Raw genomic sequence first — 26,520 nt, 5'->3', positions numbered from 1 at the left:
ACATTTTCACAAAAAGATGAGAGTTAGTGAATAGATGCTAAAGGATTTAAGCAATTTCATTTTTAAAATTCCTTTAAAGTAGCTAGCCTTAAATTACAGTGTTAGTATGAGATTGGAACAGTTCTAATTGATGAATATATTTTTAAAAATTATCTAACCATAAAATTCCTATTTGAATCTATCTCATGAAATCTCTATTGAGTGCATGTTCTTTTCTGATAAGAATATCATAAACCAGTATATTGCAAGTTTTCAAAAAATGACATAAGAACTATTTTCCCCTGTCTTAGGGAATAGAAAATGTGTATACTCAGCATCAACCTTTCCTACATGAGACCCTGGACCACCTCATCAAAGGAAAGCTTAAAGAAAACCTGTACCCTTACCTAGGCCCCAGCACACTCAGAGACAGGTAAGATATAAAGATATTAATAATAAAACTAAGACAATAGGACATTTAGAGTAACGTAAGGGACTACAACTCCAATCATATCATTCTCCTCCTCCTTCCCCTATTGTTTCAGTTCTAAGATTCTTTTGGTTTTACGTGTCAAGGTTAGATATAAATTCACCAGCTACACCTGAAATATTACTTCTTTTGGAATAAAGAAACAGATGTTTTGGAACAACCCAAGTACTTACATTCTGTTCTTTAGTATCAGACCAGTTTGCTTATGCCATTTAAGGTTCAGTTCCATGGCATCTAACATTTGGAGTTTCAAACATTAAAGCCAAAAATAGATTTGCTGCTTGATTGCCAGCCAGAGCAGGTGGTTACTATTTTTGGTCAGGACTGAACTTTGCCAAATGTGGCCAGCACACAAACTGAGACCTCATTAACAAAGGCCATTTGTTACCAAGAAGAAAAGGATGGCTTTCTTTTGGGGTATTAACTGAAGGAAGCAATTAATTGTCATTTTAATCCAGTGGTCTATTTGTTTTAATAAAGACAGAACTTGTCCAGGACAACTTATTTATTCCACCCTGGATTTTTAAATATATACAAATTCTACCTAGTTATAAATTATATTTTTGTTTATTTTTTTTATTGGGACCACATGTTATAAAGAACCTAATATGTGTAGCTTAATCCTATTAGATGGGATGATGTGAGAATTGTTACTGTTGGTATAAGGCTTCTATAATTTCAGCTACTCGTAATCTAAGAGCCTTGGAAGAATAGTGTTTTAGAAATATAATTAATTTCTGGGAGGAGGAAAATGTTTTGAGGCACCTAGGTGACTGTTTTATATGATATATTTTTTCACTTTATTCTTTAAAAAAACCCTCTATAATTTGGTATCAGAAAAAAAAAATCTTTTAAAATATCCAAGGTGAGAGGCAGAACATCTGGGGTTAAATTCAGAGAGTACACTCATTCAGATAAAATAAACAATCTTGTTGGCATCAAGGTTCAGAAATGTCAGCTAAGTGGGAAGAATCAGAACCAGCCAAAAGCCATTCACCTATCATAGAGGCTTTTTGAAAAACATCACAAAAAGAAAAGAAAAACAGTATAACTCTATTAAATAGCCTTCTGATTGCTCTGATAAAAGTAAAAATATTGATTTTCTTATGAATTTTACATCAGGATTACTGAACAAAAAAAATAGCTATTTATTACTAAAGGGACAGACACCATAGATCACCAGAGGAGTGTGTTGTATATGATTAGATTATGACAGGAAACCTTTCTAATCTGGGTGATTCATTTTCCAACCAAAGCTCAAAATGCACATTTGTTGTCAGCATCTGTTAGCATTTGTCACAATTACATAAATACATATATAGTTAATAATTCAATTGCTTCATCCTTTTATGTAATGAATATTTATTGGGTGTCTTCAGTATGTCAAGAACTATTGTAGATGCTGGGGAACTAGAAGTGACAGAACAGATGGGTACCTGCCCTCAAGAAACTTACATGAAGGAGATAGACAGTAAACTAGTAAGCAAATAAAGGATATAATTGGAGTGAGCTAAGTACTGGGGTGGTGAACACATAATACAATATACAGATGATTTATTATGAAACCTATGTAATTTGATTAACCAGTGTCATCTCAATATTTTCAATTTTTTAAAAGTTTATGTTTTTCTGCTTACCCATGTATAGAAGTAATGATTTCCAGAAATACTCTATATCAGTGATTCCCAAAGTGGGCGCTACCGCCCCCTGGTGGGCGCTGCAGCGATCCAGGGGGGCGGTGATGGCCACAGGTGCATTTGTTTTAACTTTTTTTGTATTACCTTTCTATTCTGAGTTCAATAAATAGTTTCATAATTTCAAACTTCAATGTTTCTAATTTACACCTTTCTTTACTATATTTTACGAAAAAGGTAGAAACATTAATACATATATCTTTCTGTTTAATCGCTATTAAAATTTAAAAAAAATTAATTTCCAGGGGGCGCTGAGTAATATTTTTTCTGGAAAGGGGGCGGTAGGCCAAATAAGTTTGGGAACCACTGCTCTATATGAAAAAAATTTTGTTTATTTTTCTAATAAGATGTAAGTTGGTTGGGTTCTCAAAGTGTCCTTGTTTATATACAGCATGAACTGGCTGCTGCTTTCTAATGTTGGCTGTCTGCTATAGAGAATTACAGAGAACAGGAAGATGTGTACAAAGAATTGAGCTTGCGTATTCCACTTAGCTTCAGCCATCATACCCCTCCACCCTCCATTCCCCTCCCCCGCCTCCCGGCTGGGCCTGGGCTACCCTCCGGGTCTCGAGACCCCTGCACAAAATAAATAAATAAATAAATAAAATAAAATCCATTGGGAAAGGAATGAAAAGGATAAATGTCAGGGATATTTTTAAAAATTTTTTCAGTCATGTCTTCCTTAAGCCAGCTTGAATGAGTAGTAGGAGGTTCAGGAAAACATTAATATTTTCATAACCAAATGTGATAGTCATCTTTGTTAGGGACACAGTTGAGTCAAGCACTAAGAGTCTATCCCTATGTCCAGGTTTTGTCCTTACATTAGGGTAACCTACACCTCCAGTTAGCATCTGTAACATGTTTTCCCTCTCTGGTCTTGAAAATGTGCTGGCACCCTGCAATGATCAGACTAAAGGATCGTGTTCTCTGGCTGTGCTAGAAACCTCTTGAGTTTATTCCTTCCCAATTCTTGCCCCTTTTTTCCATAAGAGCCAGATGTGCTCTGAGGCAGGTGATGGGCAGAGGGCAGCTATAGAGACGAAATATCATTTTCCAGGATGATCCTTACTAGTCTGCTCAACTGCTTTTCAAATAATTGATTTACCAGATCAGGAACTCAAAACAAAAGGGTTACTGTCTGCTTCCTCTCAACAGTCACTGCACCCCTGGCAGGGAAGAACTTCCCTCCCGTCTTCCTAATTAAACAATCTGTGCAACTCATGAGTGTTTATTCAAGATAAACTGCATAACGGTTCTTAGGCTAGAGTTGTCCTTCAATGTAAAGAGCACTGCATATAGAATCTTTCTGTAAGAAAAAGACTCATTTTCTGAAAATACAATCTTATTTTAGTTTTGAGGATTTTATTATTTCTTAAAACTGAAACTGTTTCCCCACCCTATTTTCCACCTAGGTGAACCCTAGATCAGTGGTTCTCAACCTTCTGGCCCTTTAAATACAGTTCCTCATGTTGTGACCCAACCATAAAACTATTTTCGTTGCTACTTCATAACTGTAATGTTGCTACTGTTATGAATCGTAATGTAAATATCTGATATGCAGGATGGTCTTAGACGACCCCTGTGACCGCCAAAGGGGTCTCGACCCACAGGTTGAGAACCGCTGCCCTAGACAGTTCAACACAAACCAAACTATTATTAGAATGTCCTCAATCTCCTTACCGGCACCTTCTTGTAACACTGGATTTTTTCCCCCTACAGAACTCATCCTTTATCAGTTGTGACTGTTCTTAAGAGGCTATTAATGATTTCATTGGTACTTGTAGTACCAATAAAGTGGAAAGAATTAAAAATTTACTTCCTTAGAAATGTAATGTTAAAAAGAAATTGTGTAGTGCTCGCTTCGGCAGCACATATACTAAAAATTGGAACGATACAGAGAAGATTAGCATGGCCCCTGCGCAAGGATGACACGCAAATTCGTGAAGCGTTCTATATATAAGAAAAAGAAAAGAAATTGTGTATAGTAATGAGGGTAATACTATGATAAAAGCTATAGGGTGTTGTGTTAGTTTTTAAAATTACAGCCAACTGTAATTTATTCAATCCCCTTTCTTATGAAATATGTTCTACATCCTGACAAGAACTGAATTTGAGTATTAGCTGTTCACATTCCTCTTGCCCTTCTGTAGAAATAGTAGTAAGAGTTGAAACAACACATATCAGTTGGAGAAAAAGAAGAGAACCTGTATTTTGCCTGAATATTCAGTCCCCAAATAATTGAGAGTTTATCATACTTGGTAGAAAAATATTCCCATCGTAATCATACAACTCTTCCTAAGCAGATGACCTTCCTCAGCAAGAAAAAAACTGGCCAGTAACTGGAAGCAAGGACTCGAAGAGCAAAACCTTGATAGTGTAGAACATTTTAGTTATTCGTGGACAGTGGTGGCAATGTGTTCCTGTAAGTTTATGAAGAACCTCTGATATGTAAAACACCAGATTAATACTGGATTAACAACTTAGACTTGCCTGGCTGGCATGGCTCAGTGATTGAGTGTTGCACTATGAACCAGGAGGTCACAGTTCGATTCCAGTCAGGACATATGCCTGGGTTGTAGGCTCAATACCCATTGTAGCGTGCAGCAGGCAGCCAATCAATGATTCTCATCATTGATGTTTCTATCTCTCTCTCCCTCTCTCTTCCTCTTTGATATCAATAAAAAAATATTTTTTTAAAATATATTTTATTGGTTTTTTACAGAGAGGAAGGGAGAGGGAGAGAGAGATAGAAACATCAATGATGAGAATCATTGATTGGCTGCCTGCTGCACACCACAATGGGTATTGAGCCTACAACCCAGGCATATGTCCTGACTGGAATCGAACCCGGAACCCTTCAGTCCGCAGGCCAATGCTCTATCCACTGAGCCAAACCGGTCAGGGCAATAAAAAAATATTTAAAAAAAATAATTTAGACTTAACGTTCATATCTACTTCTCTGAACTACTAGAGGAAATCACATAAATTATAGATCAGAGAAATTTAATTGCCATATATATGTGTATTTATATACAAACAGATAATATTTCTAAAAGGATACATAAGAGACAAGAAATAATGTTTGCCTCTAGGGAGAAACGGGTACAAGAGGACTAAAGTGAGAGGGAACGTTTTTAAATAGACACAGTATTTGATTCTGTTTCCAAGGAGTCCAACAGGAACTAATATTCTCTCAGTTAATCCCTTCAAGGTTTTTTTGTTGTTGTTGTTGTTTTTTAGAAAGAATAGAGAGAGAGATAAAACAGAAAAAAAATGTAGACGAACATGATTTATACGTAAGCATTATATCCTTTAATTAAAGATGTTTCTATTTAGTTTTGTGCTGTAACCTCCCAAATGGATGCCTCTGCTTGATGTAGTTTTAAATAATGTCCAGGAAGTGATTTAACAAAATTAACTGCTGACTAAGGTTAAGTAATTGTATCTTCTTTTGATGGCATGAGAGAATAAAAACAAGGCAAACTTTAACAGTTTTAAAAATAATATGATCTCCTTCTTGTTGCCATCTACAGAAGGAGCTAAGAGGAGGACCTATCACTTTTGTTATGAAGCCATTTTGATAAAAATTGAAACACAGTAAAACTGCACAGAGCTGCCCAAACGAGGCTAGTGACTGAGCTGATGTGTCAGCATGTCCAGTTTCAAAACAGCACTCAGGGGCTTTTTGGTTTGTTCGTTTCCATGGTTTCTTTTTCTTGGTGTATCAAAGGATTGAGGAACAAAGACTTTAAAAAGAGGTGGAGTTCCTAGAAGCATCATTAATTTCTGTGTCACATTCTTTTTTTACTCTCAAAATACTAAATGTTTCTAGTTCCCAAGTTATGGGACATCCAAATATATCAGTGGTTTCCAAAACACTTTGAGGTCCTTGGACAGAGGCCATTGTAATGACACTGTACTAAATATTTGACAAAGGTCTTACACATGAAGAGAGATGTGTAGTACAAGCATAAATTACCGCTATATTGATATCATGCCATAGTGAAGTACTCTGCAGCCTCTTGAATATAAAAGAATATTTCTACATTTGGTTCCAGCAAACACTATTGTGCTATTCTGAAATCCACAGCACAGAAATTATAAGACATCCGCTCATAAACAGAAAGCAAATCACGATTCAGCATTTCTTGCTCTGTTTCCTGCCAATTTCAGATAATTAAAACTTTTTTTAGACCTTTCATTCTGTTCTGCTTTAATTATGCTTCCTCCACCAAAAAAGGAAGATTCAGAAATTAAAACTGTGTATATCATAGTGACAACAAATATTTGCCACCCCCCCCTTGTCCTATGATATTAAATGTCTTCATTATTGCAGACCTCAGGATATCATTGTGTTTGTAATTGGAGGAGCCACCTATGAAGAAGCGCTAACAGTTTATAACCTGAACCGTACCACTCCTGGAGTGAGGATTGTCCTGGGAGGAACCACAGTGCACAACACGAAAAGGTAAGGGAACTGCTGAAGACCAAAATACATCAACCGTTCATAGAATAATGTAGGGTTTGTGTGAGATGAAAGATCTATACTCCATGAGGTTCATAAATCACTTAATTAGGTCAAAGACCTGAAAAGCAAGGGTCTACCTGACTTGTTGACAATTCATGTTTCCTGCCTATGTTCAGAGAAGAAATCTAATTGCCACTTCGAAAATACCTAGACATAATGTTGAATTCTGTGAGTTTCTCTATTGTGTTGATTAACTACAGTCATTCAATAAGTATTTAGTAGGAAGAATACAAAGATGAATAAGATCAAGAGCCTATCTCAAATAAGTCATTATCTGTTAGGAAAGAAAAAAATGTAAAAAATAAATAAATAAGAAGAAAATAAGTGCCTGGAGAGTCAGATGAAAGAGCCCTGGATTCTCTGAGTGGCTGAAAGGAATTAGCAAATGCTTCATGGAGAAGATGGTTTATATGTTGAGCCTTGGGTAGGAAATGGAGAGCACATTCTAGGCAGGGTTAACTACATGAGCAAGTTGCAGAAAGCTGTCGGTAACATACATAGAAAAAGAACAGCAAGCAATCATATTTCTGTTATACTTTCTGTTTCTGCAGTTGGTTGTAAGGTAAATATGCCCTATTCTGTTGGAAAAATGGCTTTTAGTTGTATAGCCAAAGACATTAGGTATCTTCTTGTTAATCCTTAAGCTGTTATTGTACCATTAAATAAGAGGAGTGTGTGTTTTTTAATTGTTTGGTAAAAATTTTGACATTACTTTCTGAAGCAGCCACAACTTAGAAAGATAATGTCAAAACTAAGGTGATTTAAAAAAAAGATCCAGCCCTGGCCAGGTGGCTTAGTTGGTTAGGGCATCATCCTATACACCAAAAGGTTGTGTGTTCAATTCCTAGTCAGAGCACATACCTAGGTTGGGGGTTCGATCCCTAGTCAGGGCACGTATGGGAGGCAACCAATCAATGTTTCTCTCTCACATTGATGTTTCTCTCCCTTCCTCTCTCTCTCAAATCAATAAAGTCAAAACAAAATAACCGAACAAAACAAACAAAAAAACACCACATATCCTCAGGTTATAATTAAAAAAGAAAGTTGCCAAAAAAAAAAAAAATAGAGAAGAAAAAAGAAAAGAAAGAAAGTTGCCCAGCCAGTGTGTCTCAGTTGGTTGAGCATCATCCCATGTACCAAGAGGTCACCAGTTTGATTCCTAGCTAGGGCACATGCCCAGGTTGCAGGCTCCATTCCCAGTAGAGGGCCTGCAGGAGGCAGCCAACCCATGTTTCTCTCTCATGGGTGTTTCTATCTCTCCCCTCCTTTCCTCTCTCTCAAAAAATCAAAAAACTTTTTTTTTTAAAGTTAATGTCATGATTGTGGAAGGCCTTGAATTCCAGGCTGTGGAATTTCTACTTTCTTCTATAGAAAATGAGGAATCATTGAAAGTTTAAGCAGTAAAATTTTAAGAGGATCACAGTATTTTAGGAAGATTAATTTGGGCGTTAAAGGTAGGACAGATAGAGGGAAAAGAGTGGACTAGAGAACCACAGCATGAGAGTTGAATTTAATGATTGGGAACCTTGAGAGAGCCATACTGAGCCATACTTGGGTTCATTGGGAATCATTAGAGGTATTTCTGTATTTTTTCACTTTGTATTATTATTTGACTTTTTAACATAATTTTCCCTTTATTGTGGAAGTAATATATACTTATTCTGAAAATATTTTAACTCAGAAAGTATAAAATTCAGTAAAATTTGATAACTGTGCAAGGAAAAGAAAAGAAGCTTATTACCTCCTTAGCAACATTCTTAATAAAATTGCCTTCTGAATAAAGAGGCAGTAAATATCTTCTTCTCTCCCCATAACCATATAAAATGTAATATGAATTTTTTACTGTTTTTCCTTCTCCTTGGTACATAATACAAAGAAATAAAAGGTAGTGACTAATTATAGGGACTTCATTAAGGCATAACTTTCATGCTTTTTTGAAGGCAGAAAAGGTGCCCTGAAAAAGGATCTGGTAATGGATTCAGTAGTGTCTGCCCTAAGCACTTAGTCCATTTCTCTCTGGGGTACATGCAGGTTTGCAGTGTGCATCGTCTCCTGTGTCAGTATTTGCACTTCTTAAGGAATTGCTTCTCTCCCTGCTTTTTTCGTTTGTCTCATTAGTCATTCTGGCCTAATCTATCCTAAATTAAGGAGGAAAGTCAGATTTCCATTTCTAGGAATCATATATGCCATGAATTCTGCAGCACCACAAATACTTTCACCAGCATCTATGTGGAAGAATCAAATCATATTGCCTAGTTATGAGTTCTAGAATAGATGAATAAATATATATTTATTGAATGAATCAGAATAGCTAAAGTCAGTAATCAACTTACGCATTCTTCAGATGTTTACTGAGGCATTAGGATACCTCTGATTAAAATAAAGATCCTAACCCTCATGAAGCTTACATTTTCATGCAAAGGGAGACATAAATAAGCAATAAGCTTAAAAAATCAGTAAATGTGATAGCAAGTCAGAAGGTGATGAAACCATGGGAGAAAGAAACAGAGCAGTGTGAAGGGATGTGGGTGATGCATGGGGCAGTGGCAGTGATTCACACTGCTCAGTATGGTGCTGGGAAAGGCCTCCCTGAGAAAAGATTTGAGCAGAGACTTGAAGGAGGAAGCCAAACACATGGGGGAAAGAGTGTACCAGGCACAGCAGAGCTGTGTTCCAAGGCAGGTTCGTGCAGTGTGTCCAAGGAGACTGGAGAGTCTGGGGGGGAGTGAGCCAGAGCACAAGGTGAGGGAGATGCAGTCAGAGGTACGGGGCCTGGTCGTGGAGGGCCCTATAGACTTTGTGAGGACCCGTCTTCACTGTGAGTTAAAGGGCATTGTAGGATGTGGGTCTTTTTAAACAGCTTTGTTGAGATAAAATTCATCCCTTTAAGTATACAATTCAGTGGTTTTTAGTATATTCACAAATATATGCAACCATCACCACAGTCAGTTTTGGAACATTTTCATCACCACCCCCCACCCAGCCCTAAGCAACCACAAATCTACTTTCTGCCTCTGTAGGTTTCTCTGTTCAGGACATTTCATATAAATGGAATCATATAACATAGAGTCTTTTGTGAGTGTCTCTTTAACTTAGTAAAATGTTTTCATGGTTCATCCATGTTGTAGCCTATATCAATACTTCATTTCTTTTTATGGCTGAATAATAGTTCATTGTATGCACGCACCATATTTTCTTTATCCATTTGTCAGTGATGGACTTCTGAGTTGTTTCCACCTTTTGGCTGTTAGGACTAATGCTGCTATAAACATTTGTGTACAGTTTTTGTATGTATTGTAGAGTTTGGAGAAGAACCATGACAGCCTACTCATATTTTAGCAAGATCACACTGGCTATCAAAGCTAATATGAATTGAGAGAAGTATGATTTCTCTTAAATGTTCAAAATGAACCTGCATTATTGTAAAAAATTTTTAAAAAGCAAGTTCCTAGATGTATTTAAATGAACTGTACCCATTATTTATTCACCTACAGTAGACTGAGCGGTTACTCTAGTTGTGTTTCTGATGCACATGATCCTACCTTGCAAATAAATGAGCATCCTGGTTTGGGTTTTGAGCTAGCTTACCTATCACTTCACAAGTTAATCAATATTAAAGAGTTCTAGTCCCTGCTGGCAGCAGTTGACACGTTAAGTTAGCTGTGTGAGCTGAGAGGCCAAGAAACAGATCCATGTGGATGGAATTGTTCTCCCAGTAGAAGAAATCCCTCAGCCTTCTCAAAATCCAGGATAGAAGTGGAGAAGAAAAGGGAGGCGAGGTGACTGTATTAGCCAACAGCACGGCCGTGGCCTGGGCCCCGCCTGAACTGTATGTGAAGAGAGCCCCAGACGTCAGTGCTGTCAGTTCAGTACTTCTGAAGACTTGACAAGGGGGAGGGTGGATCCTGCTAGATTTAGGAAGAAAAGGGAGGCGAGGTGACTGTATTAGCCAACAGTGTGGCCATGGTCTGGGCCCTGCCTGAACTGTAGGTGAAGAGAGCGCCAGACGTCAGTGTCTCAGTTCAATACTTCTTAAGACTTTTGACAAGGGGGAGGGTGGATCCTGCTAGATTTAAAAGGTGACTCCAGATCAGCAATCCTCTCACAACAGATTCCTGTCAGGCCAGTAATAATGACTATACACAGTAGGTTCTCTGTAATACTGTGGATTCAGTAAAACCCTCATTAGCTCTAAACCTGCACAATCATTAATGGTCCCATTTTTTCAGTTATTTTCTCTCTAAGTAGCAAAGGCAAATGAAGAAAAAGAGGCTTTCCCCCAAGTAATTCATGTTTATTTTATTCTAAAAATTCAACATAAAAGTTAAAACCACATAATACCACAACTCAAAGTTTACCACTGTTACTATTTTGGCATATTTCCTCCTAATGTTTTTTTCTTTACCTAAAGGTTTCTGAGTTTTGTTTCATGTTTTTGGCATAATTAGGATTTCAGTGTCTATACAGTTTTGTACTTGTTTTTCTCACTTTGAATTATATTGAGGACATTTTCCCATGTAAATAATAATTATTTAAAATAATCTTAATGGCTATATAATTTCATTTTAAGGATGTCTTAACCATTACTATAGGACACATATTATTTACAATTTTGTTTGATATAAGTAATGGTGCAGCAGACATTTTGTATATTGATAAACCCTTGTCCCATCTCTGATTATTTCCTTAAGATAAAATGTGCAGTGAGGCAGTCTCAGACATTGCTAGTAGATGTATAAATTGGTATAATAACTTCTGGAAAGCAATTTGACACTATGTATTCAAAGATATAGGCTGGCATCATGGCTCTTACTGCTGTTGAGGTTTTATTTCTTGATTTTTAAGAAGTCCTGGCTCAGGTGATTGAGGAAGTGGTTAAATGACTGTAAACTTTTATCAGAATCATCAAATGATATACTTAAAATTGGTAAATTTTATTGTCTAGGAATTATATATCCATAAAAAATTAAAAATTAAGCCCTAGCTGGTTTGGTTCAGTGGATAGAGCGTTGGCCTTGCGGACTGAAGGGTTCCAGGTTTCGATTCTGGTCAAGGGCACATGCCCGGGTTGCGGGCTCAATCCTCAGTAGGGGACGTGCAGGAGGCAGCTGATCAATGATTCTCTCTCATCACTGATGTTTCTATCTCTCTCTCCCTCTCCCTTCCTCTCTGAAATCAATAAAAAAATATTTTTTAAAAATTAAAAAAACACTGTAGTACCAAGTGTAAAATTATATAATTAATAATTTTTTTAAGTTGATAATGTTTTGGATAAATGGGTTAAATTAAATATACTATTAAAATTAATTTTACGGCCCTAACCGGTTTGGCTCAGTGGATAGAGCGTTGGCCTGTGGACTGAAAGGTCCCAGGTTTCGATTGCGGTCAAGGGCACATGCCCGGGTTGTGGGCTCAATCCCCAGTAGGGGACGTGCAGGAGGCAGCTGATCGATGTTTCTCTCTCATCGATGTTTCTAACTCTCTATCCCTCTCTCTTCTTCTCTGTAAAAAATCAATAAAATATATTTTTTTAAAAATTAATTTTACGGCCCTGGCCAGTGTGGCTCAATTGGTTGAGCGTCATCCAGTCACCGAAAGGTCACCAGTTCAATCTGGTCAGGGCGCAAGCCCAGGTTGTGGATTGATGCTCTGATTGAGCTGGTTGAGGTGAATGTAGGAGGCAACTGATCGATGTTTCTCTCTCTGTCTCCCTTCTTCCCTTCCTCTCTATTCTTCTCCTGTTTTCTCCCTCTCCCTTCCTCTCTCTTTCTCTCTCTCTCAAATCAATAAAAACACTTTTTAATTAATTTTATGTATTTTTTACCTTTTTAATGTGGTTATTAAAATTACTTAGCAGCTCACATATGTGACTTATTTTACATTTCTATTGGGTAGTGCTTCTTTAACCCAATCAATTTCGTTTAATTCTCATAGCAAGGTGAATATTTTTATTATTATCATCAACCTAATTTTTCAGATGAGGAAACTGAGGTGTAGAGAAGTTAAGTACCTTGTCCAAAGATAGAGAGCTAATAAGTGGTAAAGCTGAAACTGAACCCAGACCGTCTGTTTCTAGTCTCTGGGTACCTAAGCCCTCAGTTGAAATACTACTTTAGGAGAATTTATCTAGCTATGATTTTTTAGAAATCCCTTACTTATAAATGTTCTTACCAAGTGGCCAGTATGTGATGCTTCCTGGCTACTGGGAAATACTGTAAATCAAAGCAGGAGAAAAATAGTACGAAAGGGAGGAATCATTTAGTTTTAAGACTTTTGCCACCCAAAGATAATTAAGAATGAGATTTAAGACAGTGTTGCTCTTTGACTAAAAATTAACTTGATTAACTAGTGGCAGCTGTTAGTTTCGTCACTACCTGAGATAATACCTAAGTGTTACAATAAGGCAATTCCTACAAAGTCAGTCACATTACTGTTTTTGTAGAGAATACAGTTTAGGGCTTAGAAAACAGTTGGACTTTTGAATTTCTCTAAATACATTTGAAGCTGGGAGGGGGCTGATTGATATTATCAACAGGTACTTATAGATTTCTACCTAAAGAGGTAACATTAGAAACTTGGACCTTCTCCTGTAACCACGAGTTGGTAGGATCTCTGAATTATTTACAGAAAAATTGGGATCCTATGACAGAATTTGCATTTCAAAGGAAGAGGAATCCGGAGGAGACGCTTCTTCACTTATGGGCATTTCAGGATCAGTCTTGAAACTGTTGGAACCGTCACCATCTTTGTAGAAATTTGGGGGGCGTTGACTTTCCTCCTGTAACCGAAGTATTAGGCACCACGTCAAGAGCTGTGATGAGCGCATCCCCCGTCGCTGGCGAGCGTTCACTGAGTGTGATTCCATGTAAGGTTCAGTGCACGGTGCTAGGGAGATGGAGACGTTTTCTAGATCTGTAAGCATCAATGTCTGATGGGAAAATGGGTATATAAACAAATAATCAGGTGCTTCTGAAAAACTGAATTTAACCCATTCAAATATTCATGCTATTGTAATTTATTTGTGCACTGGAACATACAGTTTTTAATTAAAAATAGTTCTTGTTACAAAATCAATGTATAGTCATTGTAGGGAAAAAAATAAATACAGCTAAGCAAAAAAGATGATAAAAATATCCAAGCTGCTGTCATCCCACCATAGGAAATGTCACCATCTTGCTGTACAACCTCTTAGACCTTTTTCTATTAATGTATACACACATATCTTAAATCAAAGGGAATATTCTATTCATGTACTTTCAGTGAAGATACTTATATATGTCATGTTTAATAACTGAATAGTATTCTGTTGTCTGATTGTGCCACAATTTATTTAACCAGTCCTCAGTTTGTTGTTCACTCAACAAACACTTATTGAGTACCTACTGTATTCCAAGAGCTATCTTGAGACAAAACAGATATTGTTTGATATTCATTGTTTATCATTTTTTCTCTTACAAACAGTGCTGTAATAAACATTATTTACATATATACTTACATATACTTTATACATATGTTCAATTGTTCAGTTGTTCACTTGTCCAGTTGTTCAGTTGGGATGATAATAACAATTGAGCATATTCTGTATTTCAGACAGTCTGCTGGCTTTGTTACATATATTACCTCATTTAAACTTCATGATCCAAGAGGTGATATTGTTTTGATCCCAATTTTCAAATGAAGAAACTGGAACATGGAGAAATTATGTAACTTGCCTGAGGTCATATAGCAAGGAAGTGCAATATGACTGGAATTCAAGCTAAAATTTGGCTGATCCCAGATTTCATGCACCTCTAGCAATGTTGAGATGAAATTGCTGCAACACTTTGAAGATGCTACATGACCAGTGTGCTAGCCAGAAAACTTTTACCAGTTTATACCTTCACACCATGCCCTTGCCAACACTGAGGTTAGCTGCTCCTGATTCTTAACAATAACCATACATTTAAAAATCATCAATTTGTATGGAAAAGGTTAGTTTAAAAAGTTTACTTCAACTCAAATGCAGAGAAAAAAACACACACCAGATAAACAGTGTGAAACTAAAAGAAGAAACCAATAAATAAGAGTCAGAAACAAAGAAAAAAGAGTCAAAGAGGTAGATACTGTCTGGTTTCAAAGCAGCCTCCAGCTCCAGGTTGCAGGCCCTGTGAGGCACTGACCTCCTGCTTCCCTTAGTTCAGTGACAGACCCCCAGCCCAACCGTCATTCCATCTAATATACCTTTTTCTTTCACTTACGCTGGTTTAAATAGGTTTCTGTTGCTTGCAGCCAGAACGTTGCACTTTAGGAAAATGTTCTCATCTCTTAACAAGTTTGTAGGATACGCCTTTTAGTCTGTAAGACCCAATTCAGCATTTGCATTTTTGTTTCAGGTTCTGTTGGGTTAAACAAAGTTAAAAATGGAAGGAAGGAGAAGCTCCAAAGTGCTGTGTAGTGATACAAAAGTGACTCGTTTACTTTTTTATTTCCTATATTATCTACATTCCTATGTTTTTTATGATCACAAAAAAATGTTCTACAGATTTTTAAGTCGACAATGTGATGCCACTGAGATTATTAAATAGTAAAGTATCGAGTTGATTATCCTCAGCACAGCCCTGGGTTGCCGTTCCTCTGCCCAAACTGTATTCCCTTCCCTGCTGAACGATGCATCCATGCATCCGTCATGCTCTTCCACTCGGGTTATCATGAGAGCTTCGGGCTCGAATGGGATGCTATTTATAAATCACCTTTCGATACTCTTCAGTCTTTTAACCCTTTTCAGTCCAACCTCGAGGCTGACTCGACAGACCTGGCGCTAGGAGCGGGTCCAACGTCGAGCAATAAGAACATTAAAAAGTTCAACATTCAATCCCGTCAATTAATTTGGACCCAACTGTTTGAATTCCAAAAATAACATTGGACCGCAAAGGGTTAAGAGGCAGTGCAGCCTAGCAGTTCAGAGCACGGGCTCCAGTTTTGCCATGTGTCTACGGGTATGACCTTAGGCAAATCTTCCTGTGCCTCAATTTTCTGTAAAATGGAGGCAATAATAGCTTCTATTGTGATGTTTGGAATATATAAAAAATGCTTAAGAGAAGAATCTGGCACAGGGTAAGCACTCAATAAGGCTACTTGCTGCTGCTGCTGCCATTGTTATCACATCTGGGGGCAATAAAGTACAAAAGATTGGATATTCGTCATCAGTACCTGTGTCATCACCCATACTTCACTTTCACATAATTCAGGAGCAGAATTATATTAGTATCCTAAGTAGGAATATAGTGGGGGCAGTGATGAAATTTGCTGTGAAGATAGTCCAATTGCCAGATGACGTTCATGATCTGTGAGGAGAAAAGTTTTTAGCAGCTCAATTTCCACTTGTGCTCACTTATAACTTCCCTTTTGAGGCCCCCAGAGTCAGTGCCTCTATAATTCATAGACTTGCATAGAGTCATTGGCATCCAAGGCTTTCTGCAGTTAGGTTATTGGGGGCTTTGTTTCTTGAATTTTTTTTATGGTGGTTACCATTCTATTCCTGTAGTTGCGGTTGCTCTGACAAATTGCCATGGTCTCAGATGTTTCAGTGGTGAGAAAGTACATCTGTAGCTCTTTATTCTCAGACAATAATCTCCTTTCAGACATCTGTGTAACCAATAGCACAGGCGGTTTACACCCGAGGAATGAATCTTTTGCCCTGTGGACTTTGAGGAGAAGCCTTTCTGCTCACATGCTACCCAATGAATGTTATATGCACAGTGCTGGGTACATGCAGAATCCTGTTGGCTGCTGTTCCCCTGTTCTCAGTGGGAGAGGAAATAGGGCCGAAGGCTGTGTTTGTTTTGTTTTGCTTCGCTTTTTGTTTTTTCAGGCACCAGTACTAAGGTGGGAACTGGGATGGAGCAGCCACATTTCCTAATAGGCAGTTACATTGTTTGTAGGAAAGTGTCATAGGATAAAAGAACCTCAGTGAAATTGTTTATAATCAAGGAACTGTTTTATATCTTAATCCAGGCACAAAATGAACATGATAACATCTTTTGGAGTCTCCATTCTCCCCAGTTAGTTGGGGAGATTTTCAGGGACAGAATTAAATAATTTAACTGATAAGTACCTTAAAATATGTTTATCTCAAAATTTAAAAGCTTCTTTTATAGAAAAATAAAATAGTTTTTAAAACAAAATAACAGACCACAAAGAAAGATGTAAGCTGTGAACCAATTTGGACTCTACCCTCAGACTAATAAATTCACTCTCTTCTGTTGTTAGGGTGTTTTTAGGTGCAAAAATTTGAGAAGTGTTAATATGTGCAAGTTAAATAAAATGTGTCCTAAATAGAAATTATTAATTCTGGCAGAGCGTTCAGGAAATGCTACACAGAGGAGATAGCGTTGAGCTAGACCTTAAAGAATACGTTGGATTTCCATAGGAAGAAAGAGCAGTCAGGGCTGAGGAAACAGCATAGTTAAGGACAGGAGGGAGGAAATGGTACAGCGTGCTTGAGAAATAATGGGAAGTGAAGTAGAAATCCAGTGAGGCCCTAACCGGTTTGGCTCAGTAGATAGAGCATCGGCCTGCGGACTGAAGGGTCCCAGGTTCGATTCTGGTCAGGGGCATGTACCTTGGTTGCGAGCACATCCCCAGTGGGGAGTGTGCAGGAGGCAGCTGATCGATGTTTCTCTCTCATCGATGTTTCTGACTCTCTGTCCCTCTCCCTTCCTCTCTGTGGAAAATCAATAAAAATAAAATAAATAAAATAAAATAAAATAAAATAAAATAAAATAAATCCAGTGAGGAGCTGGATGATCTCTCTACCGAAGCCGCCCCGAGTGTTTTCAGACATAGATGTTGAATGCCAACCTTCTCCCTTGTTCCTGGTAAAATTGCTGTCAGTTTATTTAGGAAAAGTTAGGTGACACTTAAGCTGGGGTCTTAACCTCTTGAAAAAAAAAATCTGATACATGTATTCATTCATCAGATACTTAATTCAACATCTAGTTTATACTGAGAATACACAGATCAAGGAGATACCACTCAAGATGTGCATTAACTGTTAAGAGAAGCCATTAGAAGAGAACTTCAGCAGCTCCCCCTTCCGCTACTACCCTCTGCCTTCCGTTGGGTCACAGTGGATGAAAGCTTCCAGCAGAACCCGGCCCTTCCCCTGGGCACCTACTCCAAGATGTGACTCCAAACCTACTCCTCTCTCCTGAACCAGTTTTTCTCACTCTATCTGATCATTCACACAAGGATAGAAACATGCTGTTTCTCCCCCATCTTTAAAACCCGTCCATTAACGGTGTTCACAGCCCCCGTTGCTCTCTAGGGCAGCACCGCCTCTATCTCACCCAGCTCCAGTCCAAGGAGAAGGGGGGAAATAAAGATGTCTCTAGAGCAGCGGTTCTCAACCTGTGGGTCACGACCCCTTTGGGGGTCGAATGACCCTTTCACAGGGGTCGCCTAAGACCATCAGAAAACACATATATAATTACATATTGTTTTTGTGATTAATCACTATGCTTTAATTATGTTCAATTTGTAACAATGAAAATATATCCTGCATATCAGATATTTACATTACAATTCATAACAATAGCAAAATTACAGTTATGAAGTAGCAACGAAAATAATTTTATGGTTGGGGGTCACCACAACATGAGGAACTGTATTAAAGGGTCACGGCACGAGGAAGGTTGAGAACCACTGTACTAGAGGCTCAGTGCACAACATTCATGCACTGGGGAGTGGGGCATCCCTTAGCCAAGCCTGTGCCCTCTTGCAATCTGGGACCCCTTGGGGGATGTCCACCTGCCAGCTTAGGCCTGATCTGGACATCCCCCAAGGGGTCCTTAGCACTGCTGCAGAGGCTCCCGCCACTGCGGCTGCGCTCGCCAGCCGTGAGCCTGGCTTCTGGCTGAGCGGTGCTCCCCCTGTAGGAGCGCACTGACCACCAGGGGGCAGCTCCTGCATTGAGCGTCTGCCCCTTGGTGGTCAGTGCACATCATAGCGACCAGTTGTTCTGCCGTTCAGTCTATTTGCATATTAGCATTTTATTATATAGAATTTTACTTATTAATTTTGTTTATCTTTCCTCCGCCCCCATTGGAATATAAATTCCATGAGGGCAGAATTCTTTTTACTTTATTAATATATTCTCAGCTTCTAAAACAGTGTCTGGCACATAGTAGGCACTTAATAAATATTTGTTGATCAAATTGTTATCTCTGGGGGAAAAATGGGGAGAAGAAGAATTAAGGAAGTCTTGATCTCTGTGTGTACTATTTTAAATTTTTACAAAAAGAATGTATCCATGTAGTGCTTGTGTCCTGGAAAAACTCATAGGCTTAAATGAAAAATGGACATGTAGACAAGTGAATTCCTTAGGGGAGTGGTAATCCTATATAATAAAAGGCTAATATGCAAATTGTCCCTACTGGTGGGAGTTCAATCTACCAGGAGTTAGATGTACGCTGACCACAAGGGGATGACGCAGAACGTGGCGGGCATCGGCGCCGTGGTGCTAGCAGCAGGTGGCAGTGGAGGTGCTGCCGGCCCCCAATGGGCCCCGACAAGAGCAGAACCACAGCGGGATGGTGGAGCAGGTGAGCAGGCAGCACCAGGCCAAGGCAGGTGCAAGCGGGGGCCCTGATCGCCCTGCTGGTCGCTCTATAGATCAGCCCTGATTGCCGGCCAGGCCTGGGGACCCTACCTGTGCATGAATTTCATGCACCGGGCCTCTAGTATAGAGATAAAAGATGCAGAGTTTTACTAATAAAGTGTCAGAGGAATGTGGCAGCCTTCTAGGCAGGGGGAATAGTTATGTGCAAAAACAAAGAAAAATGAAACATAGTGGCTCTGAAAACTGGAAGGAGTGGAAATTAAGAGTTTTCAGTATTTCAGTTATGAAAAGTTTTATCCTCTCCTTCATTCACCCACTCCCATATTCCAGTATCTCTAGCTAAGTATTTGGTTGTAATTAGAAGCCTCATTACTCCATTAAAGCAAATATCTTGAGTTTTTCTTCTCATTGTTTTCCTGAAAGTCTTTTTCTATTTTCCTGCTTCTCAGAAATTCTACTCTTTTTTTGTCTTCTTCTTCACTGTAGCACTCTTCAGATTTGAGTCTTGATTCCTTTGGTATCTTCGGTATAATAAGAAACTCACATGTAATTTCTATCTGTGGAATATGATGGGGGAAAAAAAGAGAAAGACATAAGACATAATTTTGTCTTGTTATAATATATAGCTTTGTTTAGGGACACCGTTGTTCAGCTCAATTACTTTAGTAATTAAATTTTAAACTCCTATAAGTGTTAGTCTCTAGTCCCTTACAAAGACTTAAAACTGAAACTTGTTTTTCCATTTGTGATGCAAGATTTTTTTCTGAGGTTGACTTTTTAAAATCAGGGCTTTTGTCTGCCCACCTTCCTTCTTTCCATCTTGTTGGGAAAGCACCCTTGATGACGGCACAAACCACGACAAGCCATAGCATCGGTCCCCCAGGTGAGCTCTTGGGCCATCTCTGATTGTACCAGGCCTCACACTAAATGTGGTTGTGAATCTGTCTCTGAGAGCCCCTTCAAGGAAGCAACCACAAGTGTTCATTCGTCCACCTTAGCGCAGTGCCTACTTCATAACAGATGCTCATGAAACACTTGTTAAATTGAATTGAGTGGAATTGAATTGGATTACAGTACCACAGGAGAAAGGACTTTCTTTTTTTAGGGAGAGAAAGGCAGGGGGTGGGGGGCGGGGGTAGGGGGAGAGAAAGAAATAAATATTGATTGCCGCCTGTACGTGCCTCGACCAGACATAGAACCTGCAACCCAGGTATGTGCCCTGACCAGAATTGAACCCATAAGCCCTCGGTGCACAGACGGTGCTCCAACCAACTGAGCCACACTGGCCAGGACAGGAAAAGGGGATTTTTGAGTTTGCTTTTTTAAGTGAGACTTATTTAAAACAACCCTGGAAAAGAAAATCATTTTTGTTGTTGTTTTTAAGCATAGTCTAAATTTGGGGTACAGAAAGCAATATGTTCATCGCCTGTAATTGTTAAAGCATTCTGCAGTGACTCATCAAAGTCCCCAAATAGATACTTTTAAAAAGCTACAATGGCCCTAGGAAACAAAATTAGGCTTGGAAAATATAATGTTTTCTCTGCAGTCAAGAATGTGGGGTCTTGTTGATACAGAGGAGGATCTGTAAGTATAATTTCAGGAATGCGACTCCTTTCCTTTAGACTTGCACAGAGTCTGAAGTGGAGCAGAGATCACCTAATAAACTCCTACAGTGTTTCATTCTCACTCAAAGTCATTTTCTGACCTCCGAGCGTCTCTAGTCCAACTGGCCAAAAAGCCAGGCCAGAGATGGTGCCTGCATTCAATAGAGAAATAAATAAATTTAGCTTCTACTCCTTTCCCTCTGCTTCACCATTGTTTTTCTTTTGCAAACAAGTTTAGAATTTAAATCCTCTAAGGTCAGAATCTTCCAGGTTTAAGACTACAAACCAATGATAATAATAAGATACCTGGTCATTCCTAAAAACCTTCTGTCTGCTATAGATCTGTCTCCTGAGTGTGAATCCCACACTCTTAAAAATACTGCCCCAAAACTCGTATCATAACGAAGGCTCTCTTGCCAATGGGTAACGATTTTAATTCATTTCTTCAGCATACCTTTATTGAATACCTACTAGGTGTCAGCCGCTGTGTTAAGCCCTGGAGACCCAAGCCGAGCAAGTCTTAGTTCCACCCTATTTTGCTAACAATAATACGGAGAGTACCTCGTTCATATTAATACAGTGTTAACATAGCACGAGGGCCAAGTGATCATCATGATGGGCACGATTAGTTCCGCATGAAGGACTTTGGGAAGATTTCACAGAAATGGTGACTTTTGCTCCTCAGCCTTAAAGGATAATAAGGATTTCATCCGACAGAGAAGGATAGTCTATCCTTTTGGACCTGGGATATAATAAGAGCAAAAGCATAAAGGTACGAAAGCTCATGACATGTTCCGGGAACAATGAGAGGTTGGGCATGGACGGACGTGGGCCACTCGGTGGGAGATGGAACCAGACATGGGGGATGCTTCCTTCCTTCTTCCTTTGAGTAACCTCCAACCTGCTGGTCAGTTTCCTAGAGGAAGTTCTGTCTTCTGGGCTGCACGGCCGGAGCAAGGAGAGCTCTCAAGTCACCTCCAGGTCAGCAAGCAGAAGGTGAGCCGGTGATGGAGAGGCGAGGAGAATGGCGCAGCTTCCCCGCTTGCCTCGCTGCAGGCTCTCCCATTGACCAGGAGCGTCGGAGAAGAGCCTTGGGTTTTGTGCTCGTTCTTATAACCCATCTCCAGGTGGCCTGCTGGTTCCTGAACTGTTGGCACAGACACCAAGACTCCCAGTGACGAGTTGCGAATAAGTCTGAGGCCTTCCCAGCCCACTTTTCTCATGGTTTCTTTATCAAATAAATAAATGTATTCCTTGTATTTAATAGCACAATCACTTCTGTTTCTGATGAATTTTGTTGGATCTTACTTGACAAAAAGGGTTGTGAGAGCTTGGAGGAGTTTTTGAAAGTAATCATTTGGTGTACACGCTGCACACTCTCTCCTCTTGACCCCTTTTATTTTTCATTAACCACATTCCTGCACAAGTCATTTCTGAAAACTCATCATGTTTTTGTAGAGAGCCATCCAAAAATTGTCCCTACATTGCAATTTTCTGTGGCACTGAGAAACCATGTATGACTGCAATAAAAAGCCATTTTGTGAAAAGATACAAGTGATTTGTTTTTGTTTCTTTGGGGTTAATAACTATGTATGGGAATTCATAAGATGTAGCATGAGCTCACTTTACACCAAACATGGAGAAGGTGCTGCCTCTACACAAAGCATCTTTAAAGTATGTCAACGCAAATAATAAATTCTGGGGTCAATTTCACTTCTCTTGAAAACAATGGAACGTGATGCTATTAATGCCAGGAATTATGGCATCCTCAAACCACAGCAAAATACCACAGCATAACCCCTCCCTGGTTCTCTGTAAGTCTTTTATATTTTTTTCCTTTCCTTTATTTGATAAACATCCCCAAGCATCAGATAGATAGCCAGCACTCAACTCTGACTCACAGTTATGTGGCTTTGGGAATGTCATTTAGTCTGTGGCTCAGTTTCCTTATATATAAAACAGGGGTAATAAAGTACCTTCCTGCCCTGGCCGGTTTGGCTCAGTGGATGGAGCGTCAGCCTGTGGACTGAGGGGTCCCGGGTTCGTTTCCGGTAGGGGGTGTGCTGAAGGCAGCTGATTGATGTTTCTCTTTCATCGATGTTTCTAGCTCTCTATCTCTCTCCCTTCCTCTCTGTAAAAATCAATAAAATATATTTTAAAATAAATAAATAAATAAAGTACCTTCCTCATAGGATTGTAAGGATTAGATGAGGTAATACATTTAAAGCACTTAGAGCATCTAAACACTGAATGAAATTAATAATACAGTCGATTCTTTCTCAAAATTGGGGGTACAAAACCACCATACAAAATGGTTGACAACCCTCCCACTACACCAATTAGCAGTTTCTTTACCTTACACTCCTGTGAAGCCCTAGGCTTTTAAAAAAAATCCATATTATAGCTAAGAGCTAAGATCTAAATTGTTTTGTTGTTGTTGCAGTTTATTTAGATACTTTTAAAAAATTCTTCATGCTTTTTTAAATATATTTTTTATTGATTTCAGAGAGGAAGGGAGATAGAAACATCAATGATGAGAGAGAATCATTGGTCGGTTGCCTCCTCTCCACCCCCTACTGGGGATTGAGGCAGCAACCGAGGCATGTGCTCTGATGGGGAATCGGGAATCAAACCGTCATCTCCTGGTTCATAAGTTGACGCTCAACCACTGAGCCACACTGGCCCAGTAAGGTCCTATATGCTTTTAATGAGCTCTCTTCCATAGTCAAAACCCCTATGTCCCATTTACTAGTATTCTACAAAAGCCAAGGTACTTGTTTTTATCTAAACAAATGTTTTGATAATGGTTCCTGTCCAGTAAACTTGCGGGCAGCGATTCACAAGTCCTTATCTCGGATAGCTCCCTTCTCCCTCCCTTATGTGGAGTTACTTATAAAATAGTCAATTGAAGAATAAAGCTACTGGCAGTTGTGTCTTATTCATGGTTTTGCAGTTAGGGAGGTAACCCCATCGCAAGTCCTCCCAGTATCTTATCTCCACTGAAGAGAAATTGGCTGGAGTTATTTTTGTGGTCTGTGGTAGTGTTGAGCTCACTGAGGAGATGTTGCTATGGATATGAGTAAAGGAACCCATAAATTCTTTCTCTGAGATTTCTCTCTTACAAATTGGTCTTTGGAAACAGTCGCAATTCATAGATCCCAATTCAGGTGCCATGAGGTTTACCTGGTGAGAGAGAAGTCAGCTTGAAGAACGGTTCAGAGAAGGGTATGGAGTATGGAAAGAGGGATGAGTAACAGGACAAAGGGACACAGAGTAAGGGAAGGTAGGGGCAGAATAATGAGGCAGCAATGCAGGTTAATGAAAGAGGGAGAGAGAGAGCGCAGATTTATGTAACATCTTAAGGAGCAGATAGGCAGGGAAGGCTCGCCAGCCCACATGCATCTGTTCTGGAATCTGAAAATGACTCGGGAGGGTGTTGATATTTTGGCCGTCCCTCTCTCTGGCTCATGTTCCACAAAGCTCCCACTCCTGTCTTATGCAGCATCCCAGGACCCTCGGGCCTCACAGATAGGAGGCACTCAAATATTAGTTGACTAAAATGAGGGCAAATAAGAAGATAGGGCAAGTCATGAATTACGTTCCCCCCATAAACCAGAATCTATTCAAACTCTAAATCCAAAGCCCTTATATCCAAGCCCTCCAAAGATCATGCAGGTTCATTTTCTCACCAGATCACTGGGGTATGTTGCTTCTTCATTTATGATGATCTCCTGGATTTTCCCATTCTTTTAAAATCACTTTGTAAAATAGAAGGTGGGAAAGAGATGATGGGAAGGGGGAGAGGATGGTGGGAAGTAAAGAGGTGTGTGTGTGTGTGTGTGTGTGTGTGTACACAAAACCTAAACAGACTGGATTTTAAACCATTTAGCCAGTAACTTGCTGTGTAAACTTGGGCAAGTCGATTGATTTGCATGTCCTTATTTGTTCCATATGCCTTACAAGGTAGCACTAAATATTTAAAGAAATAACATATAAGAGCACTTTGAAAGGATAAATTTCTATATCAGTCTAATATAGAGGAATTAATTAGTATGGTAAATGAAAAGCAGTTAAGGGGGATATTATTGGACTAGAGCAGGGGTGGGCAAACTTTTTGACTCGAGGGCCACAATGGGTTCTTAAACTGGACCAGAGGGCCGGAACAAAAGCATGGATGGAGTGTTTGTGTGAACTAATATAAATTCAAAGTAAACATCATTACATAAAAGGGTACGGTCTTTTTTTTTTTTTTTTAGTTTTTTTCATTTCAAACGGGCCGGATCCGGCCCGCGGGCCGTAGTTTGCCCACGGCTGGACTAGAGGATAAGAGAGTATTGGGAAAAGAGAGAAGCCCCCTCCGTCATTTGACAGATACCAGAAAAAGCCAAGACCTAGCCACTTCTCAAACCACAAATTTGGCAGCCAACACTTTTATTGTGAGACCTGTCTGGGTAAAGGGTTCTTCCTTTTTCCCTGCCTCCTCTGTGCCAGGAATTGGTATTCATTTTTGTGGTTATTGTGTGCCTGCCATATGCCAGGCAATGTGTTGGTTAGCCTATTGTTATTCAATAAGTAGCCTAGAGGGCAATCTTTATATGTTCAAAGGACTTTCACAGGTCATCTCATATATTGTCCTGACTTTCCTGGTTGATGGAAATGACATTTCATCCCTCACTATTTAATATGTGGAGGCACTGAGGCCTAAAGAAATTCAGCTGCTTGCCCAAAGGCCACAGAGCAGTGATGAAACCAGTACCCAAACCTAGGTTTCCCGGCGCCCTCGTCCCATTAACCATGTACTGGGAAAACGATGAAGTTACTAAGAAGTTAGTCTGTGGGCTCTGAGGCAAATCTGATGAAGGAGGGATCCCCAGGCAGGGCATCCTGTGGACCAGATGGGACTTTTCCAGGTGGGCGCAGCAGGAAGAGAGCCCCGGGTATAGTGAAAGCCATCGGACGCACGGATTACACGTTAGAGACCATTATATTCCTCCCGGCACTCACAGTGTGTCTGCAAATCGTTCAGCCATTCTGAGTCTCACTTCCCTGTGTGCACTGGAGACTGTAACAGACTTAGGGTTATTCTCCTGAATACCAGGCTCACGTCAGGCCTGAAGCTTTGTAAACTGGAAGAAGTGTAGATTGCTATTAACTCTCCCACAGCGGGCCCCTGCACACGGATACCCTCCGGAGCACAAAACTTTTCCCCGTCCTCTGACCTGCCCGGGCCACTCTCCACCACCGGGGAGTGTGATGTCCGGCGCCAGCGGCAGGTGACGCGCCCTCCCAGCTGGAGCGCTTGTTTTTGTTCGGGGTTGGGAGGGAGACGGTCTAGAGCTGGGTGATCCCCGTCTCCACACGCCTCTCGGTCTCCATTACCCGCTCCGTCCGCCTCCCCGTCTCCCACGCCAGGTCCGCCGGTCTGTCTTTCCCGGCCCCGCCTCTCGCTCTCCCTTCATTCAGTCCGAGTCCGGGTCCCCGGGTCCCCGGCGGGTTCGGGTCTGTCTTCACCCCCCTCCGTGAGTCAGAAACAAAGGGAGGCGGGGGAGCGCACCAGCTCGGGCTCCGCGATTCGCCCTTTATTTTGAACTCGCAACGTCAGCGGCCGCTGGATGGCACCGCGGGGC

The 26,520-nt window shown here is 39.9% G+C and overlaps 1 protein-coding gene across 3 annotated transcripts in view; it reads left to right on the top strand.

Annotated features, from left to right (window-relative positions):
- VPS45 (vacuolar protein sorting 45 homolog (S. cerevisiae)) overlaps positions 1–22,444 on the top strand; it is a 46,444-nt gene extending 24,000 nt beyond the window's left edge. The window contains exons 13-15 of one of the 3 annotated variants that reach the window (XM_005867399.2): positions 291–412; positions 6,500–6,631; positions 21,806–22,444. In XM_005867399.2, coding sequence (XP_005867461.1) covers positions 291–412; positions 6,500–6,631; positions 21,806–21,893 — 342 coding nt within the window. In that variant the 3' untranslated portion in view covers positions 21,894–22,444. The other 2 variants (XM_005867397.2, XM_014540702.1) reach the window with 2 other exon arrangements.
- The last annotated feature ends 4,076 nt before the right edge of the window (positions 22,445–26,520 follow it).

Source organism: Myotis brandtii, unplaced genomic scaffold (assembly GCF_000412655.1).
Source record: "Myotis brandtii unplaced genomic scaffold, ASM41265v1 scaffold250, whole genome shotgun sequence".
Lineage (NCBI taxonomy): Eukaryota > Metazoa > Chordata > Mammalia > Chiroptera > Vespertilionidae > Myotis > Myotis brandtii.
The sequence above is the reverse complement of the archived record's forward strand: the minus strand, read 5'-3'. Positions and strand labels throughout refer to the sequence as shown.